Consider the following 19377-nt stretch of genomic DNA (forward strand, 5'->3'; position numbering starts at 1 on the left):
ACTGCAATAAATTTATTTTAATGTATATGTATTTTTAAATATGGTTAAGAAAAAACAGTTTAAAACTAAAAATAAAGTCCACATTTTCAAACCTACCACAGCCCCAACCCAAAGTGCAGTATCTCTAGTCTACTACCACACAAACATAAAAAATCAACGAGAAAACTAAAATAAACAAAAAAATGCAAATTTGTGCATTGTCCAATAACTCAAAGTCTAAAAGTAGGACTTTTAGTCATTACATGCCTTAACTGCCGCAGACCTTTTTGTAGAACTGCACTAACTTTTGGCGGATCGGGTGAAAAATGATTCAATATGCAATCAAATTTAGCAATACGTCAGCTTCATTCATTTGATAACGATCACAAGTGGTAGTGCTCGCCCGATATATAAATCGGATGGTAGCGAGTACACTGTTTTAATATTTAGGTGTTGCTGTGGTTTGCGTTCCAACGCAATGTTTTCTAGTTCTACCCTGTGTGGTGAATTTCTTTAAAACTTTAAAAATCACAGATAAATTTGGTCCAAAGGTAATTCTGGCCTAATACCCCGAAAACCATTCGTTTGTCAATTTTGCTTACCTGACTATAGTAATGGCGTCTTTGTTATCGGATCTCGGTGCTTTTTGTCCGAAATACCGGGTTTCAGACGTTCCTAGATCGTACTTTTTTTCACGTCTAAATTTATATCGCATTGAAAATTCCCCCATTCGTTGGCGTTTGGCAACCAAGCGTAATAAGGGTCATTGAAGCGTGAAAAGATTGTTGATTGACAGGTTTCTGCAAAATACGCTCGTTTCATTTGTAAACTGCAAAACGACAATATTGATCTGCAAATCAAGTCTTCATAACATGACCACACCTCAGAAGAACGGCCAAGGCTGGCTCACGCAGTTCCACAATTGCAGAATCTTGTTAAACCACAAAATTATAAGGTATTTACAATACAGCGACCACGTCAACTGATTTTTCATTATTATAATTGTATGATACACTTACAGTTTTAAACCTTTTAACTTTTGGTTTTTGGTTTAAAACTTTTATATTAAACCGTTTTGTCAACACACTAACTGATAGGCTACTGACAAAATAAGTATCGTTTTTGTCCTATGTTTTAAAACTCCTACAACACTTCAATGACTTCAGAAGTTTTGGTTTAGGGTGATATAATTATGGGTAGTCCCAAACAATCTTTTAGCTTCAGATGGTATTAAAACACATTTTTATTATTGTTCTTAGAGTTTCCCAAGTTTGTATTTTTATGCCATTTATCCCCATGTGGCTCACTAGGCATTGTGTGACAACAACGTTCTATAAGAAACATACCAAATATTCATCTACACTTCCATTCATCTAAATAATTGCCTTTCATTAAAGTCCTCGGAACTTTCCATTCTCTTTATTGTTATAATTTCCATCATTGCTTTTACCAGGGAGGATTTGTGGGTTAGGGATGGAACAATTCAGAACCCTGGGGACATTTTCTTCGATGAGATGAAATTGCCTGATGAGAGAATAGACTGTCATAACCTTATTATTGCACCTGGTTATATTGACTTGCAACTCAACGGTAATTATGACAATAATACTTTTTTTGGAACATGTAACCTATAGTAACAACTTTATTTTGTTAAGGGGCTTTTGAGTTTGATTTTTCATCTAATTTAACTGAAATCGAAGAAGGAGTTAAAAAGGTATCCAAGGGCCTTTTGCAATATGGTGTTACCTCCTATTGCCCCACCATTGTAACATCCCCTCAATCAGTTTACAAGCAGGTAAAGTGGTATTTGTAAATTTATTTTAAACAGTGTTTATCAAGAGCAGTGCATCTCAACCAATTTTTGTCCGTCATAAACCTCAACAACTTAGTAACAGCTTTGTATGTAATAAAAATGCATAAAACCTAAAAAAGGATTTGGCGTGATGGTTCATAAACATGCATTTCTGACAGCTAAACTACAGCATAGTTCAGAATAAATAAAAAGTATTCTGTTGAATGCATAGGCGCCGAACGTGGGTGTGCAGAGCGTTTTTAGACACCCTAAATTTCTCTTAATTCGACCAAGTTATCAATAATAGTGAAAAATAATTACTGTACCACAGTCTTATTTCACCTGAATGAGGCCATGGAATTCCCATTTTTATTATTATTGATACGATTTGCCCATTTCGACAGAAATTTTTATCCTTAAGGTGCGAAAATGAAGTTTTAAAAGGCAAAATGGTTGCCTCAGTGATAACAGCTGTTATCTAAGGCCTCACATTTTTTATCTAATTAATAGGCCACTTTACACTATCTAGAAAATAACGCCCTGCAATTTTGAAAGTTCGGCGCCTATGGTTGCATGCCCTAATACTGACTTATTCTATACCCTTTGTATACCTTTGGTATACAGTTTACAAAGCAGAAGAGCTACAATATCCAAACTTAAAATTATTAGGTTTCATTTTTTTGCTATTATTTATAACCATGCAATGTTTGCACATGCACTAATTTAAATATTTGTTTTAGCTGTGTGAACCAGAATACTAAACATACTTAATACATCAAATAATTTACAATAATTGAACAGTACATAAATGCAAAGCAAACTCTATGTATAAGGAAATATTAATTCTTGACTTTAAATTTTTCTCTAGGTTCTCCCAAAAATTAGAATTCAACCTGGTTCAAAGGAAGGAGCTGGAATTTTAGGCAAGTAAATTGCAATATATTTTAAATGATATCATTCCGCAATATATTTTCCAAGTATTGTGCAAGAGTTCGGTGTCATTCACTCTGACAAAGGTGACTTGCATAGGATGGCGAAGCGTTGGTAAAAAGTTACAATTACTAAAGGAGCTGTTTTTTTTATTTATATTACTATGCCTGGTAGTCACAGTTTATATATCAATCAATGCTTAATCTTTTGAACTAATTCTTGCAGGTCTTCATTTGGAAGGACCATTTATCAGTGAAGAAAAGAGGGGAGCTCATCCACCCAAACATATCCAAGCACTTAGTGGCTTCAACAGTCTTTTGGAAACCTATGGAAACCTTGATAACGTTGCTATTGTGACGTTAGCCCCTGAACTCGATCACAGCCTTGAAGTAATTGAAACTTTGTCAAAGAGAGGAATTGTGGTTTCTCTTGGTAGGTTTGTTTGTGCTTCAGATGGATTTCCATGATTTTACAAATTTATTTTTACTCGTTTGGCTCAATTTGAGTAAAAAAAATTAAATCCCTTAGTTTGAAAACCTGTACAATTTTGACCAACCTAAGTTTTGGTAAAATTGCAGCATTGTGTATGATGATCATCTAAAATCTGTTTTTTTTTGTTTATTTGCTAAGGTTTTTAAAATTTGTTTAAAATTACTATTTATGTACTTTGAGCAGTAATTTACAGGCACAATCTGCCTTTTGGGTTTTGATTCAATTTTAATGCTAAATATCATTTTTCACTTCAGGCCACTCGATGGCGAACTTGCGCCAGTCAGAAGAAGCTGTCAATCATGGAGCAAAACTTATCACACACTTGTTCAATGCCATGCTTCCATTCCATCACAGGTTATTATGCTTCATATTAAAAAGTATAATATTTGGCATCGTTTTGAAAGCACTTACTGAAATCAAGAACAACATTTTATATACTAATTTCATAATTTGCATAAATCGGTTAGTTGCTTTCGTAAGACTCGAAGGCTTAAAGATTAATAAAGCTTAACCAAAATTTTTAAACTGAGTAAGTCTCTCTAACCATAAACGCAAGTAGGGATTATAATTACTTGACACGTTATTGTTAGCGATAGTTTCGCCATCCGACCCCTGCTTAATGACATCATTATTAAGTAAGTAAAATAGATAAACTTAAAACGTTAAAACTGTAATGTTTTTAAGGTTATTTAGTCTAAATTTCCGTAGTGTCAAAGTTTAGTTAACACCCAGCGCTGTTGATGTAGTAGTTTTTTGATAATGTACCTCTCAGGGCAAAAATCACTGCGTAATGCGTTAGAATAAAATACCTTCGCTGAAATCGAATTGGCACCGATACCAACCTGGTATCAGACAAGTACTGATGCTACCACTTGGCATCGTGTATCGGCTCCGATATGATATTGTCAGACATCTTAACACAACAAAGGCTAAACATAAATGGCTGATTTTTAGCAAACCAAATTAAATATTTTACACCTGAAACGACACACTATTAAAGCATAAGTGTTAGATTCTAGTTTTCGCGCACGGCGCTTCACGTTAATCACGAACGTTATTTCCAGGGATCCCGGAATAGTTGGTCTTCTAACCAGTGACAAGATTCCCGAAAACCAGTGCATTTACTACGGGATGATTTCCGATGGAATTCACACAAACCCAGCAGCGCTTAGAATCGCCCACAGAGCACACCCGAAAGGTAACACACTACAAAAATATTTTTTAGTATAGCTTATATTCAAATAATTCATATTATTGCTCATATGATATCAGGCAACGTAAAGTTAAGTTAAGTAAGTCACAACTGACAATTGTAAATTTTAACAATCTAATGTTGCTTCTTTAAATCGCTTTTTGATGACATAATAACTTTTAATGATGTTTAATTTGTAAATCCAAATAAATTGCTGAAAAAGTTGAACCAAGATTTTGTTTCTGTTACTGTAAAGGAAAAAGCTATTTGCAGTGCTTTGTTCGTTGTTCTGTGGTTATTTTCAGCGGCTTGGAAGATATCCAGAAAATATTAGAGCAGGGGTTCTTAACTTTTTTTACCGCAGACCCTTAAAAAATATTTTTGATTTGGGTGGACCAGTGAAGGCAAGGAATTTGAGAGCTGACGTCATAAATTGGTATCACAATACAAAAAAATTGCTTGGAGTCTAAATATACATTCAGTGCAAAAACGTTTTATTTTTAATTATACAATTTTCTTTAAAAAAATGATTGCTTGTTAAATATACACTAATATTTGAATTATACCTTCATGGACCCCTGGAAAGTAGTTCACGTTCCCCCAAGGGGTCCATGGACCCCAGGTTCAAGAACCCCGGAGTTGGAGCAAACGATAGGGTTAAGTTTGAAAGTTATCCGTAACGGAAAAAAGTACAAAAAGTGCAACAGTGCTTAGTTAATTGTTTTGTGGTTTTCAGCCGCTTAAAAGATTTCCAAAAAGAGTATGACAAACTATAGGACGAAATTTGGAAGTTAGCTGTAGCGGGCGTTCTGGTAAAACGAACTGCTGCAGATTCGCCGTACTGGTAAAACAAATGCCATTTCTTGAATGTACTTAAACTAAGATTTTAGTTGCATATTTGTGCACTACATCGAAAGATAACCGTCAGTTATTGTATTAACACCCGTTATGACGTAAAATTTGTATGTCTTCAGCTTTAAAAAGAACTTATCGCTCTTTTTCTATTGTAAAAAGAATATTTCCTAGAAAAGAACGAATTAAAAAAACGTAACATTTTAACTGACCATTTAAATCCTTATATTTCCGTGTTTTGATTTTAATTTAGATAATTTTTTTCTACAGCGATGGCGTTATTTGGTATAGGATCGCGATACTTTTCATCCAAGGCATCAGCTACCTGTATCGGAATAAAATCCCAAATATCGGGCTTCCCTAGTTCTTATGCCTTCGTTCTTGTTTGCTGTTTCAGGTCTTATCCTGTTCAGTTTAAAAAATCAAATACGCAAATCCAAAGTTATGACATACCTACCACCCATCCCTTTGTTTTTGTTTTTACGCTTTAGGTCTTATCCTTGTCACCGACGCAATCTCGGCGATGGGGCTTGAGCAAGGCAGAAGGAAGCTCGGGCAACAAATGATCGACATCCACGGACACGCAGCTTACTTAGACGGAACCAACACGCTGGCCGGGAGGTTTGTTGTGGAATGTTTGTAAACAAGACATTTTTGAAATGATGAAGTCCAGGTCAAGTCATTTGCAAAACAGCCTAAAAAAAAGTCCAAGTTCAGTAGAATACAAAATAGCCTAATTTCAAGTCAAATCATCTGCCAAACAATTTGATTTAATGCATTCACAAAATACCCTAAGTTCAAAAGTCATTTTCAAAACAATTTAAGTGCAAGTCGAGAGTCATGCACTTTTTTCGCCGTCGTCGCACCAAGCGAAAATCGAACGTTTCTTGCGGGGTTAACCGGGTTTTGATTGAAGATTTTTCCTCTCTTTGGTGCGGTATTGAATTCTGTCGTCGCCAGTTTCGATTCGGCTTTGTACCATACTACAAATTCTTTGATTAAGATTTTTATTTTTTTCTTGTAATCTTTTTTTTGATATTTTCAAGATGAAACAAATAACACGAGACTTGATTTATTTTTCGCAAATTATTTAACTGCAAATCATTGCCATGGTTTTTAATGATAAAATCAGTACCTTTGAAAGTAATTAAGCGATATTTAATTTCTGTTAAAATTTACGACGAGACCCTGCTTCATACAAAAATAAAACTTCACTAAATTTCATGGCCTGAATATCTCCGTATTATTTTTTTAGTCCCATTGACGTTCAACACTGCGAATTTAAAAGAGATAGGGTTTTTTAAATCAAATATCCAAGTCGTACAAAAGTAGCCTACATTTTTTTGTGTGTCGTTTCGAATGATTTTTATTTAATTGTAACAGGGGATTTGAAGAATTAACGTCGCGTTAGTGTGTTTGAACCAACATTGCTTGGCGTTCTAAAACAGGTGTCACCAAGTCTTTTTTATAGAAGGACGGATAAAGAGCCCTAACCATCGCGGGTCGCATGTCGAAATTTATTTACTAAACTGCCCTAAAACCAAGAAAAAATAAAATTTAATAAAACTTCAGTTAAACAATCGTTTATTTCAGCATTTCATCAAAATAAACCTGCAGCATGGCATGTGTCTATTCCTGCTAACAAACTATTAATAACCGATTGTTTTAGGGAATATTTAGCTGTCCGGAAGGCCTAAACCGGTGGGCCGTAGTTATGTGACCCTACTATTGGGCAACGATACGGGACCGTTTCACTTTAATATACATACACAAACTAGTTATCGCGGCTGCAAAATTGCTTGATGCCTGTGGGACAGGGCACTCTAACCTAATTAAATTTTCTGCGCTTTGTATTGATTTGCAGTTTGCTGCCTTTTCGATAATTCAGCAACGCGAAAATCAAGCCCGACGGCCACGCGGGAGAATGGGCCTCTCTTTAATCGATTGTAGACTGTTTGTACGATAATAATGGATTAGGTGCGAATTTTAACGCAAACCTAGAAATGGTAAAATTAAAATAGAATCAGCTTGATAACTTTAGTTAAGTGTTTTTTTATTTTACCAAAATCAAACAACCCTGAAAAAAGCTAACCGGAATATGTTAGACTTAGAGAAATGGATGTTTTAAACTCTAGACTAGTGATTCCCAAACTGTGTGCCTCGAAAGATTGTCAAGGGTGCCGTAAAACTTTTTTTTAATTTTGGAAAAGGGAGTAGGCTATTTGTATTACGAATAGGCACACACGCAAGCATTTAACACTTAAATACGCACTATTCATTACAAATAAATAATTTTGAGACCTTTACATATCGTTTGTCGCGTATTAAGGGCGATTACTCTATAATTACTCTAACTGCTCTATTATTGTTCTGTTAAAAGTGTGCCGCGAGCCAAAAAAGTTTGGGAACCACTGCTCTAGACTAACCGGGTTTGATTATGTAATTAACGCGTTTAGGCCTGACTTCAAGAGAAAAAAGTTGAGTCCGGCTCTGATTGCATAGCTCTGAATTCCACCCATCCAAACTCAATGGATTGATATAACAAATCGACGAATGGGGATGACACACAACTCGTGCAAAACATTCTACCTTTACAGTTTAGAGCAGGGGTTCTTAAACTTTTTTCACCGCGGACCCCTAAATTGTTTTTTTGCTTCGCGTGGATGACGTCATAAATTGACGTCGTAATAAAAATAGACTGTAGAAATCTGCAGTTTTCAGTCCACAAAATGTGAAAAGGAGAATAGAAATAGAGACATTCAGTGCAAAAACGTTTTATTTTTAATTAAACTATTTCCTTAGAAAAATTGATTGCTCCTGTTCCTAAATATACACCAATATTTCAATTTGGCCTTCACGGACCCCCTAAAACTAGTTCACGGACCCCTTTTAAGAAACCCTGATTTAGAGTGTGCGGCCTTAATCGTTTCAGAGCTTGCTATTACGGATAGGCGTAACACTCAAGTTGGTGTAGTCCTATACTAGTTGCGAGTATGACTTTATAAGCTGACTTCGTCGAGTCCCAAGTGTCGGTTCAGACTCGCAGCCTTGCTTAACAGTAAACTCCCCGCTTTTATTTTTTATGATTGTTATAACCCAGCATAGCTACACTCTTATCCTTATAACAATGTTTATAGGTAACCTCGGTTTTTACGTAACCTCGGTTTTGTTTTGTTTCTTTTGTACATTAACATCGGCGCAATGCCCCATTGCTTACATGGAAATTTCTATTCTTAAAATCAACAATTTTGTTTTTTGAATTTACTTTTCCTTATTAACTTTTCCCGTTTTCCTTAACAAAGATTTGTTGTTTTTTTCGATTTTTACTATATATGGTAGCACTCTAGCATCGCAACAATGTCAAACTGCGCACGTTAAGTTCCATTTCTTCAAACTAACTAGTAATTTTCAATTTTTATAAAAAAAAATTTCACTTAGTTTTTTTTAATTATATAATGTTTTTAGCACTCTAGCATCACCACAATGTTAATCTGCGCACATAAAGTTACAATTCTTTAAACTAACTAATAATTTCAAATTATTTCGATCTTTTCTAATTTTTTTACTGTTTTTTTTTTATTCCAGCATCGCCACAATGCCCCACTGCGTTCGTCACTTCCATGAGGCTACGGGCTGTCCGGTCGAGGCGGCCCTGGAGGCCGGATCCCTCCACCCGGCCACCTGCCTGGGCATCCAGGGGCGCAAGGGAACCCTGGCCAGTGGAACCGACGCCGACTTTATTCTACTCGACGATGAACTCTTTGTCCAAGCTACTTTCGTGGCTGGAGAGTGCGCATATGACCCTAAGAAGTTGGTCAGCTCTTAAACTGGGGTCCATGGACCCCTTTGGAGGTTCCTAGACTACTTTTAGGGTTCCAATAAGGCATTATTGAAATATTGATGTTTAACTTAAAGAGTAGAATCTTTTTTTTTTACGAAAATAGTTTAATTTAATTTCGAAATTACGAACCGCTGGCCTGAACAGGGGTACTTAAACAGGGACCGTTGGACCCCTTGGGGTTTGTGGACTGGTTTTAAGAGGTCCATGAAAGCGTAATTGAAATCTGGCTGAATAACTTGCAAAATGAAATCAATTTTTTTTAAAGAAAATAGTTAAATTGAACTAAACGTTTAAGCGCCTTCTCCTTAAAGTAAATTTATATTCATTTCAGCTTTACATTTGTTAGACCGAAAAAAGCGGGTTTATTAGGTCTACTTGTTTTATGACGTCATTCCTAAAAATTTCCTGTCAGCCCTCGTCCAAGCGAATTAAATAAACTGTTCAGGGGGTCCGCGTATTAATTATTATTCGGGGCGCAGTTCTTGCAAAACAACAATATCATGACTTGAGAATCACCCCTCTAATACACGACGACGGGTAAATAGCATAATGTCATTAGATTTTGATAATGAGCCGTGTACATTCAGTATCACATGCTTTCCTTAGCCGCTTTGTAGCATTATTATGCCACGATTTTACTGCACTTGGTCATCGGCTGTGAATTTTCGATGTACTTCATTATCGAATTGGCAGCAATGGCTGACCCCAAGTGGCAATATTTGTACTCGTCCGATACTAGGCTGGTACCGGGTGCCCTGTTACTTTTTCTGAATTATTATGCATTCTGCCCACTAATAAATAAATCTCCCGCTCTCATCTGAAAAAGCGATTAATTTTCTATTCAATTTACTTGCGCAAGTGCAAAATTAGTAACTGCCACATGAAACTTTCTGTTCATGTTGATAATATGCTAAATACTGGCGGAATTTTGACGCTTTTAAAGTTGGACGCATGCTTTAAGTGAAGTTAATAAGTTCCTATTTGTCCATGCAATCATTCTTTAATTTAGAGGTAATTTTGTTTTCATTCTACTGTTGTTGTGTATTTCGCCTTTACATACAAATAGCGCTTAACAGTGGAACTATATGCTTGCTGTTGTTCTGTACGTTTTCTCTACTTTATAAGGGAACAAATTTGACGTGTGGTGTTACTTTGCTTCCCTCTTCGGTTTTAATGTTTGTCCCGCGAACAATTTAAATGTCTTTCGCACTGTTTCTCGCGTTTCGCACTGTTTCTCGCGAAATTTGAATTCTACTATTGTGACATGAGCCAAGTAACGCCTTTTTACATTTATATTCGAAATCCTAGCCAAACATGAATATCAAATATGCACAGCGATTTTGACAAATATTGTTATGACAATCTGTTAAAAAAGTAAAACAAATGTTTCAAGAAAACCGGAATTTTAACTGAAAAATCCAAATAAGTTATCGTTAAACGTCGCCAGATTTAGAACACGTCACAAACAGCGCAATGTCTCTTATCCATATAATCATATAACTGTATTCAAATGTTGAGTGTAAGTGCAAGGCGTCAATTACCAGGGGAGCAAATTTAATCAAATTTCTTTTGACGAACTTAATCGTTTGTCTCCTGGGTTTCAAGTTGGTGATTGAATTGCATCTGTGGGTTTCAATTGTACACCGCAGCACACAGACCAGTATCATTTTCATTTTAATTTATGTTGAAATTTGCTGTGTGTTCGTTTTGTCGAGCATGCGCTAACACTACACATTGAACGATTATATGTGACACTTTATGCTCTGGGATAACAAAAGAAAAAGTATTAACTGCTCGTTTATTAACATATTAATATATATTTCTACAAAATAAAACAGCGGGACTTTAAGTAACCTAAAGATAACAATGTTTTATTATTTACCTTCTATAATTAATTAATAAAATGTTTGTGAGTTGCATTTTAAGTAAAAAGTAATTAAAATGGCGCGTTGGAACGAAAGTTGACAAACTTTGGGGAAAACATTTTGAATTGCGAAACTAAAAATCTATTTCGTCGATTAAAAAATTTAAAACGTACGAGGTGTATTACGAAGTTACAGTTCAGACCATTGATGTGGATTACACAGTATTGCAATGCCAATTCCAAATGGCAGTGTACAACTGTTTACTCAAAACATGACTGTGATAATTCAATTTATCTCTTAACAAAGTCCTAAATTGTGAGAACAGTTCATCAATTGATTTATGTTCAATGCTTCTCAATGGTTGTGTTTTTCGGTGATATTGCTGTTAAAATTATTCCCTTGTGTTACTTTGCATTTTCAATATTTATTATTCTCGTTTCGCTTCTAATTTTAATCGCAAACTGCAATTTTTCATGTAGAAATATATAACGTTCAAAAATATACAATCCGAGTTTATGCTGAATCCTTAACAGTTCCATTCACAGTGAATAGAGAATTTCACAGGCATTTAGCGTCTTAAAAACAAACAAATCTTCGAAATGGGTTTTATTTTCGATTAGAGCTACAATTCATGTTAGAAGAAAAAGTTACTGGATATTAAATGCCAACTTCCATTTGGGTTCATAAAATTTTATGGAGAACTTACATCGCAGTTCAATAAGATGTTTTTTGATTTACGGTGTTGTTTTTAGCTTTATGAAACCTGTTTATAAGATTACATTCCAGGGTGTTTTTTTAACGTGTAGCTTCAAAATCAGTAAACGGCAAAAAAATGCAACAAAGAACACATGCTCAAAAACAAAAAACAAGGAATAACAACTCTAAACATAGAAGTCAATAAAACTAACGAATTACAAAATAATAATAAGAATATATTAGTTAACTGCAACCGTCAGGTTATATATCATTAAATTAGTGAAGCACTTTCAACAACTTATCGAGAGCCTAGCAACTGAAAACATAGCTCCCGAGTACCATTGGAAAAAGACCGCGTAGTAAAAACACAAAAAACATTTGAATACTACATGTGCATAAAAAGAGCGAAAACGAAAACAATGCACTGCTTTTGTTTTTTTAGACCAAATGGCGAATCAGGTTTAAAGTTATATCACGGAAAACGCGTAAATTTTACAGTGCGTTTTCGCTTTTTGAACGTCCTTCACATTTACTGCCGGTTTTGTCACCGGAAAGCGCAAAATATTATTGCGTTTCGTGTGAATTTAAAAAGCGCAATTTTCCACCGCGCACCGTTAATCTAAATTTAAAACAGTTGAAAGTGTCAGGCAGAGGTACGAACAGCACAACGGCTGTTAAACGGAACACACACTTGCTTCTCTGCGGTTTGAAGAATGGAAAGAGGAGACGGAATAAGAGACTAATGCCTAATTCGGTTTGTTAGTGCGCCGCCGGTCTGATTAGCTTTTGCGCCGCCGCCAATTTAGCTGTCCCGGCTAAAATCAATGGCGGTCAGTGTCAGCTCAATAAGTCAAGCCAGTATTGATTCTTTGAAAGCCAGGCACTAAAACGCCCGGGCTTACACTTACACGCTGTGGCCTTGAATTGTCGCTCTAGAGCTGTTCAACATGTCTAAACGTATCGAGTGACGGACTGGTAAAAAGGATGTAAATAATTTACTGAGGGCATGTAAGAGAATAGACACCTTTACACACATATTTAGACCTTCCACGCAAACGCATTCAGGGCGGCAAATTTGCCACTATAGGTTTCCACACACAACTTTCATACGGTCCAGTTTTGCGGTAGCCCAAACGGCTACAATACAGAAAAAAAATGTGTTAAAATACAAAATAACGTCGAATTCAGCTAGCTGACAGGTATATATTTATATGGGTGACCCAATCGGTGGACAGTGCTGTGTTTCGCAAGGGTCTGTGCCCCCTGTGTGAGTTTTTGTGTGGTAGTGTGTGAGTGGTTGCGGGTGGCGGCTTGAAGACAGACCGGGAGGCTAATTAATCTTTCATGTTCTCACGCTGGATCGCTTGCGTACGTCCGAGTTGGCTTGCTCGTCGTTGCCGGTCGAAGAATGCGCTGTTGCTGCGGCGGCTGAAGGTGCTACGGCTTCGGCTTAAAAATAACACGAAGGTTGAAATTGGGTGAGTTCGTTTTATGGTATGATTGACCGGACTTGAATCGGACGGCGGTCTGGCTACTGATTTGATCCCTTTTGTCGTCACCCTTTTTTTAGAGAGTAACGCTTAAAAGTGGTAAAGAACAACATAATAACTATATTTTAAATTTGTGTGTATAAGCAAGTACACTTTATAAAAAAATTGGAAATACTACATTAGATTTTATTTCTTGTAATTTTAATATATTTAGTTTTTATTTTAAACCAACTACTGATTTTTTTTTAGGTTTTATAAAACAATGTAGGCAATATAGCGCTATAAAAATTGGTGTGGAGAACGTATTACAAATAAATGACCATAAAAAGTCTTCAATATTTTATATTAATATCTTCAATATTTCCCATACAGGCTCAAATTTTCTTTTTGTGAATGAATTATTAAAAAAAACAATTTCACATATATCTTTAAAAGGGGTTTGGATAGAAAGAATTTTAAATGCTGTAGTGACTGAATTAGTAATAGTTATATATTGTTTGACAAACATTCAAATATTGAAAGCTTTGTGATAGTTTCCAAAAAATCAGCTTAACTGAATCTAAATGTATGTTTGTTTCAACATGCCTTAGTGTATAACATAGGTAGGAAAACGCAAAATTGCATCAACCGCATAGTCACAATCATACAGGTATCAACAGGTATTACGAAATACTGCATTAAAATTTCCACGAAATCTGGCCAGTGTAGGTTTGTCCTATTACAGTATCTCATCAATCACATTGTTTAACCAGCATCAATAATTTAAAGGCACGGCGAAGGAAACAATGAATCCCTATCACACAGATGACAGGAGCTATAATTAGAAACGTCCCATTCAACAACCATCTCAGTTTGATCTTTTGTACAAAATTTAATTTTGGAGATGTGATTTAAGCTGATACTGGAACCACAACATGAAATTAAAATAGTTCTTTAATCAACATAAAATGCACTTTACTAGTATTATACACTTACAAATTTGAGTTAAAAGGCCATACCTGTATATTGTCAAAGGCTAGTAGATAAAGTTTGTGCAATAAATAAGGATTCATGAAATATTCTTACATTGGTTAGCTCATAGCTGCCCAATTCTCATTATTTTAAAGACTTTTAAGTCCCTTGGTGTGTTTATTTAGAATTTTCATTTAGGACTAAGTGCATAAGTTTTGTCTGGCGGATACATTCCATTAAGTTTACTTGATCCGTGCAATCATTATACAAACACACCTTTAGTCGTTTCAGCGGAGTGTCTTCTGACAACGAGGATAATGCATAAGATGACGATGGCTTCAACGGCAATCCCTATAAGTGGCCAAAGGAAGGCAAGCTTGGAGTGTACACGGACCAGTAAGGTTGTCTGTAAGAAAAGATGGACACTTGTTGGTTTAGTGTTTCACACCAGAGGACTTTAAACAATAGTCAACAACACTAGATACACAGTACTACACAAATACTATCATTGCCAGTCCAACATTATGTTTTGGTTTTTGTGATTAGTAGTTTAAATAAGCAAAACTAAAAAAAATATTTTATTAAGGTTTTTTTGGGGGGGAATTTGTACCTTACAGTTTGTTTTTTTGTCCCCTACAAACTAAAACCACAGTTATTGCAGTATTGTCATGTTAGGATTACTTATCTTTTTTGTTCATTCGCTGTATAAAAACAACAAATATATCTACCTATCTTACAAAATCTTAAAAAAATACTTTATATATACTTCATACAAAGTGCAAATTTAAATTATTAAATGCAAGGCTTACAAATGTTATAATCAGCCTAAAAGGTTCATCTCAATTTTGCCACAGTTATAATTGACTTTCAGTTACTGGAATGAGGCCAGGCATTCCTTTATATTTAATTACTGTGCACCAACGACTCACAAACCTCCACCCATGGGAATGTGGACTATAGTAGCCAGGCACAACTGCTTGAATGGACCAAGCCAATGTGACAAGAAGTTTCATCCAATGTCACAAATAGATGTTTAATAAAATCCCTGATCACAATCTATGAAAGTTCTATATTGCAGGACACTAGTGTGGTCATATACTCTTTTCCAATACTTGAATTTTTATTAAAAAAATACTTAAAAATTTATTAAACATTCCAAGTGAAATGTTTTAATTTAAATAGATTCCACAAAAAAAAATTGGTTTAACAAAACAGACAATGATCGAAACTAACGCATTATAAAAATGTTATGCTATGTTGAACTTTTTACAAAAAAAGAGAAGATTCATTGAATAAAACAGTACTTTTTCATTTTTTAGATATTTAAATAAAGAGTTGCCTGTTTCTTACTATGTCGCAAAAAATTAAATTAAAACTGCTTATTCTTTAAATCTGCTTACCATCTTGGTTCCGACATCGCTGCTAACAGAGCACTTGTATGTTCCCCTGCTGTTCATCTTAAGGTTCAAGATAAGAAGATCTGATTTTCCAGCTCCATCACTTTTAATCAAGTAGTTTCCATGTGTGGCCAAAAGTTCATCCTGAAAATTAATAACCATTGGTATCAAGACCAGAGTCTGGGTGGAACTGGTATTCAAAGAAGAAATAGCTTGGGGATATAGTATCAGTGTTGTGTGAACAAGACATTTTAAATTACTCCAAACAAAGTCAAGTCAAACACAGATTTACTTTGGATGTCTCAGTATTTTTTACATCAAAATAAAATAGGTAAAATCGTTTTGTCTGTGTTTAACAAACAATTATATGGCAAGAAAGCAGTTTTTCAAGCAGAAATTGGTTTAAAAAAACACCATTTTAACCAAATGGTATAACTAAAAGCTTGAGTCAGACATAAGTTGGGTGCCTTAATGCCTGTCCAGTCACAAAAATTGAAGTATTTAAGTCAAGTTGTGAATTATAAGTGGTTAATAACACGAGTGGTAATAAATGACACTATAAAACAAATGGGAGAAATAGGTTTTCTTACCACTGCTCCTTCCACTCTTGACCAAGTGAAGGTGGGTACAGGTGAAGAATGGGATTCACACGTCAGGGTTTTGTTCTGGTCACCTTCAGTGTAAGTGATGGAATTTCCGTGATGCTTGATTTCTGGCTTGAATAGGTCTATTTGAAAAATAATTCAATGTAAAACTGAACTATTCTTTAGACTTTTCTATTTTGATCAAAGTCAGTTAAAAGTTTTATTCTAGTATATATATATATATAACCTGTATTGGGAAATAGCAACTGCAAGGTATGTAAAATTGAAGTTGCCTATATAACTTTACAATGGAATGTTTAAATTACCTGCCATAAAACATCTACAGGGCCTCCTACTGTTCAGCTTGACACTTTTTTGATTTAAAGAAATACTGATTGTTAAGTGGCTATTTTCCAAAAGCATAAATTACTAATAATCAACTTATTTTCAGAGAGCTATAATATATTTCACCTTACCCCCATGGATACCAACATTAGGTGTTCTAGTGTATAGACAAAAACAAAATAATAGCATAAAATCTAACAGGATATATAAATATATAAATTAAAACAGTACTACTCAAGTATATATTTAAAAAATATTAGAACTAGTCTGCTAAGACTTGTGAATGTTCGGCAGGACATCAATTTTGTGGGCAATATACTATCTCCAAAAGTAAACAATGGCATTTTTTTACATACTTTGTGCAGAGTAGTTTGCTAAGGTATTTCCACCCTGGCTGCAAACATACATCCCAGTTTTGGCTGAATTACTGATTGAGAGAACATCTGAGGATGAGTTTTGAACAAGAGCAGGGTTACTGCCTGTTGCTGTATACTTCCATACATAGTTAATGTCAGCTGATCCAGAACAATTGATAGCTACAGTTGTTAGATCCGTTGCCGAGGTAATGTCCACTGAAACTAAAAAGGAAACATGTTTGTAAGTGTAAAATACCAAAATTTTTATTGTTTAATATAAAATTGGAATAAGGACTATAAAAATGCATCTAAGTTTCAAAACAAATTTTAAAATGGTATATAAATAACAATTTAAAAAAAGAAAACAAATTTTAACTTAAATTATGATTTTTAAATAGATGTTTTCAATAAAATCAGTTTAACTATAGATATGCACTTACTAGTTTCTGCAAATGATGCTGAAACTTGCAGAATCAAGAGCAGGGTTAAAGATGCGAAAACCAGCATTATGCCAAATTTTATAAATTACACACTTAACTAACCTACAAATAATTCCTTAAAAAGTCAAACAAAATATAACTTGAGAAACAACAATACAAATCTTAATAAATTAACACAAAAAATATTTTTCTTCTATATGAAACAACTGACAAAGGGCTAAACCATATGGCAACTTAAATATGGCCTGCAACTTGGAATTAAATATTATAACTGGTTTTTGATGACTTGTGAGTTAAGCCACATTATCTCAGCCCTGAATGCCTTCACATGCCAAAGAGCTTCTGCATAGAACGCTGTCCAAACCACATCCATGACACTATTTGTTGCAGAATTATTAAAATATGTTTGGTTCAAAAAAATGTATTTTAAACTTAATTCTCCGAAATGTGTGTTTTTTTATTAAATAAATACTTGTTCGTCACCCACTACGGCTTTGAAATGGTTAGACAAAATCTTAACACATATTGTACCCAAGTTTGTTTTTTCCTGAAATCCAGTTTGCATTTTACGGCACTTCACACCGCAACCTCAGATATGCAATCATATTTTTTGCTCATCTTAGGTTGGAAATCCTACCACCTTTTATTTTAAGTTTAGGTGTGCAACATACCAATTCAGATGTGCACTTGCCACAGAATGCAGATTGGCCTGAAACTACATGAACTAAAACTGTTGTCAGACTATGATTGAACATAACTGTAGTTCTTGGAAAGTTAGTTCTATTACAGTATAACTTACTAACCACCCAGAAGTTCTTTGGAAATACAGATGGCATATACTGCGGTAAAAAAATTGCATTTCAAATCATTACCAGGTTAAATTCAATACCTGTGGGGCATTGCATCACAATGCTTAGCCATCTAAAATAGTTGTGAATATGTTTGCAGTAATATAGATTTTAAAATCAGTAAAGGTAAAGAACTTAAAAAGATATTGCTGAGTTTTTTTTACAATTTAACCAGTCATACTTAATGGCAAAGTTACAATTTAACCAGTCATACTTAACTGCAAAGTACACAAAATAATATCTTTACCTAGAAATTAACACACAAAATGGCCAAAGTGTTTGTGATTGAAAATTACAGTTTAGCAATGTAATTAAATAGGATCTGTAATTTTATACTTGTTTAATGATAATAATGCATAAGCTAACACTCATCTAAACAAACAAAACAGCAAAACATGTTAGCCTTTCTATCATAGGGCTTGCAGAATGCAGATTTCAAGTTACAGCCTAATTTTTTTTTAAATAACCGCAAAATAGTTCGCAAATTACCATTTTATTCTCATAGAGCTCCAATCTACCAAATAAACAGCAATAAGAGCAAAATATATCTGCCCTTCTGTCACAGGATTTTTTCACTAATTTTAAAACAGCTTTTAACATCATCCAAATAAATTTTGCGTTAGTTTTTGCAATATATAACCTTTCATTTCCAAATTGCCCGTGCACTTTTGCTGCCATAAGGTTTGCTCAGTGAAGCTTTTTAACAGTATCCAAAGGATATTCCTATTAGTTCTTGCAATTGAACCTTTCATTCGTATAAAGAACTTTGACCTAACATCGATTTTACAAATAACACAGGAATAAGAACAAACATGTCCGCCCTTCTGACACAGGATTTGTTCACTGATGATAAACAGTTTCTGTAACAATATCCAAAGTAAATTTTACATTTTCTTCTCAATTTAACCTTTCTTTGCCAAATACTTTCGATCTTACAAATAAAACAGGAATATTAAGAAAACACGTCCGCGCACTTTTGCTGCCATAAGATTTGCTCAGTAAAGCTCAACAGCTTTTTATCAGTATCCAAAGGATATTCCTATTAGTTCTTGCAATTCAACCTTTCATTCGTATAAAGAACTTCGATCTAACATCGATCTTACAAATAACACAGGAGTGAGAACAAACATGTCCGCCCTTCTGTCACAGGATTTGTTCACTGAAGCAAAACACCAGTTTCACTCGAGTGCATTGTTTGAAAAATATTTTTTTGCTTGCTATTTAATTGGCTGAAAATAATTAGGCAAAGGTGATTTTTTTAATGCATTGCGGGGGGGTGAACGCAAATAATGTGCACAAAATTACTTTATTTCAGCAGGCCAACTTA

At 34.7% G+C, this 19377-nt stretch overlaps 2 protein-coding genes across 2 annotated transcripts; one reads left to right on the plus strand and one right to left on the minus strand.

The window, feature by feature from the left end:
* Positions 1-809: 809 nt before the first annotated feature.
* Positions 810-11446, plus strand: LOC146166579 (N-acetylglucosamine-6-phosphate deacetylase-like). Its single transcript, XM_083390996.1, has 9 exons — positions 810-934; positions 1433-1569; positions 1635-1774; positions 2640-2694; positions 2927-3133; positions 3448-3547; positions 4258-4391; positions 5729-5858; positions 8823-11446. Exons 1-9 carry the CDS (start codon positions 852-854, stop codon positions 9061-9063), a joined length of 1227 nt encoding a protein of 408 aa, XP_083247122.1. The 5' UTR covers positions 810-851; the 3' UTR covers positions 9064-11446.
* LOC146166580 (basigin-like) lies at positions 11371-17333 on the minus strand. The gene is made up of 6 exons (XM_083390997.1): positions 17203-17333; positions 16763-16984; positions 16068-16204; positions 15481-15621; positions 14357-14486; positions 11371-13088 (listed from the first exon to the last, which is right to left on the minus strand). Exons 1-6 carry the CDS (start codon positions 17267-17269, stop codon positions 12982-12984), a joined length of 804 nt encoding a protein of 267 aa, XP_083247123.1. The 5' UTR covers positions 17270-17333; the 3' UTR covers positions 11371-12981.
* Positions 17334-19377: the final 2044 nt, after the last annotated feature.

This window comes from Ascidiella aspersa, chromosome 1 (assembly GCF_963924565.1).
Source record: "Ascidiella aspersa chromosome 1, kaAscAspe10.2, whole genome shotgun sequence".
Classification (NCBI taxonomy): Eukaryota; Metazoa; Chordata; class Ascidiacea; order Phlebobranchia; family Ascidiidae; genus Ascidiella; species Ascidiella aspersa.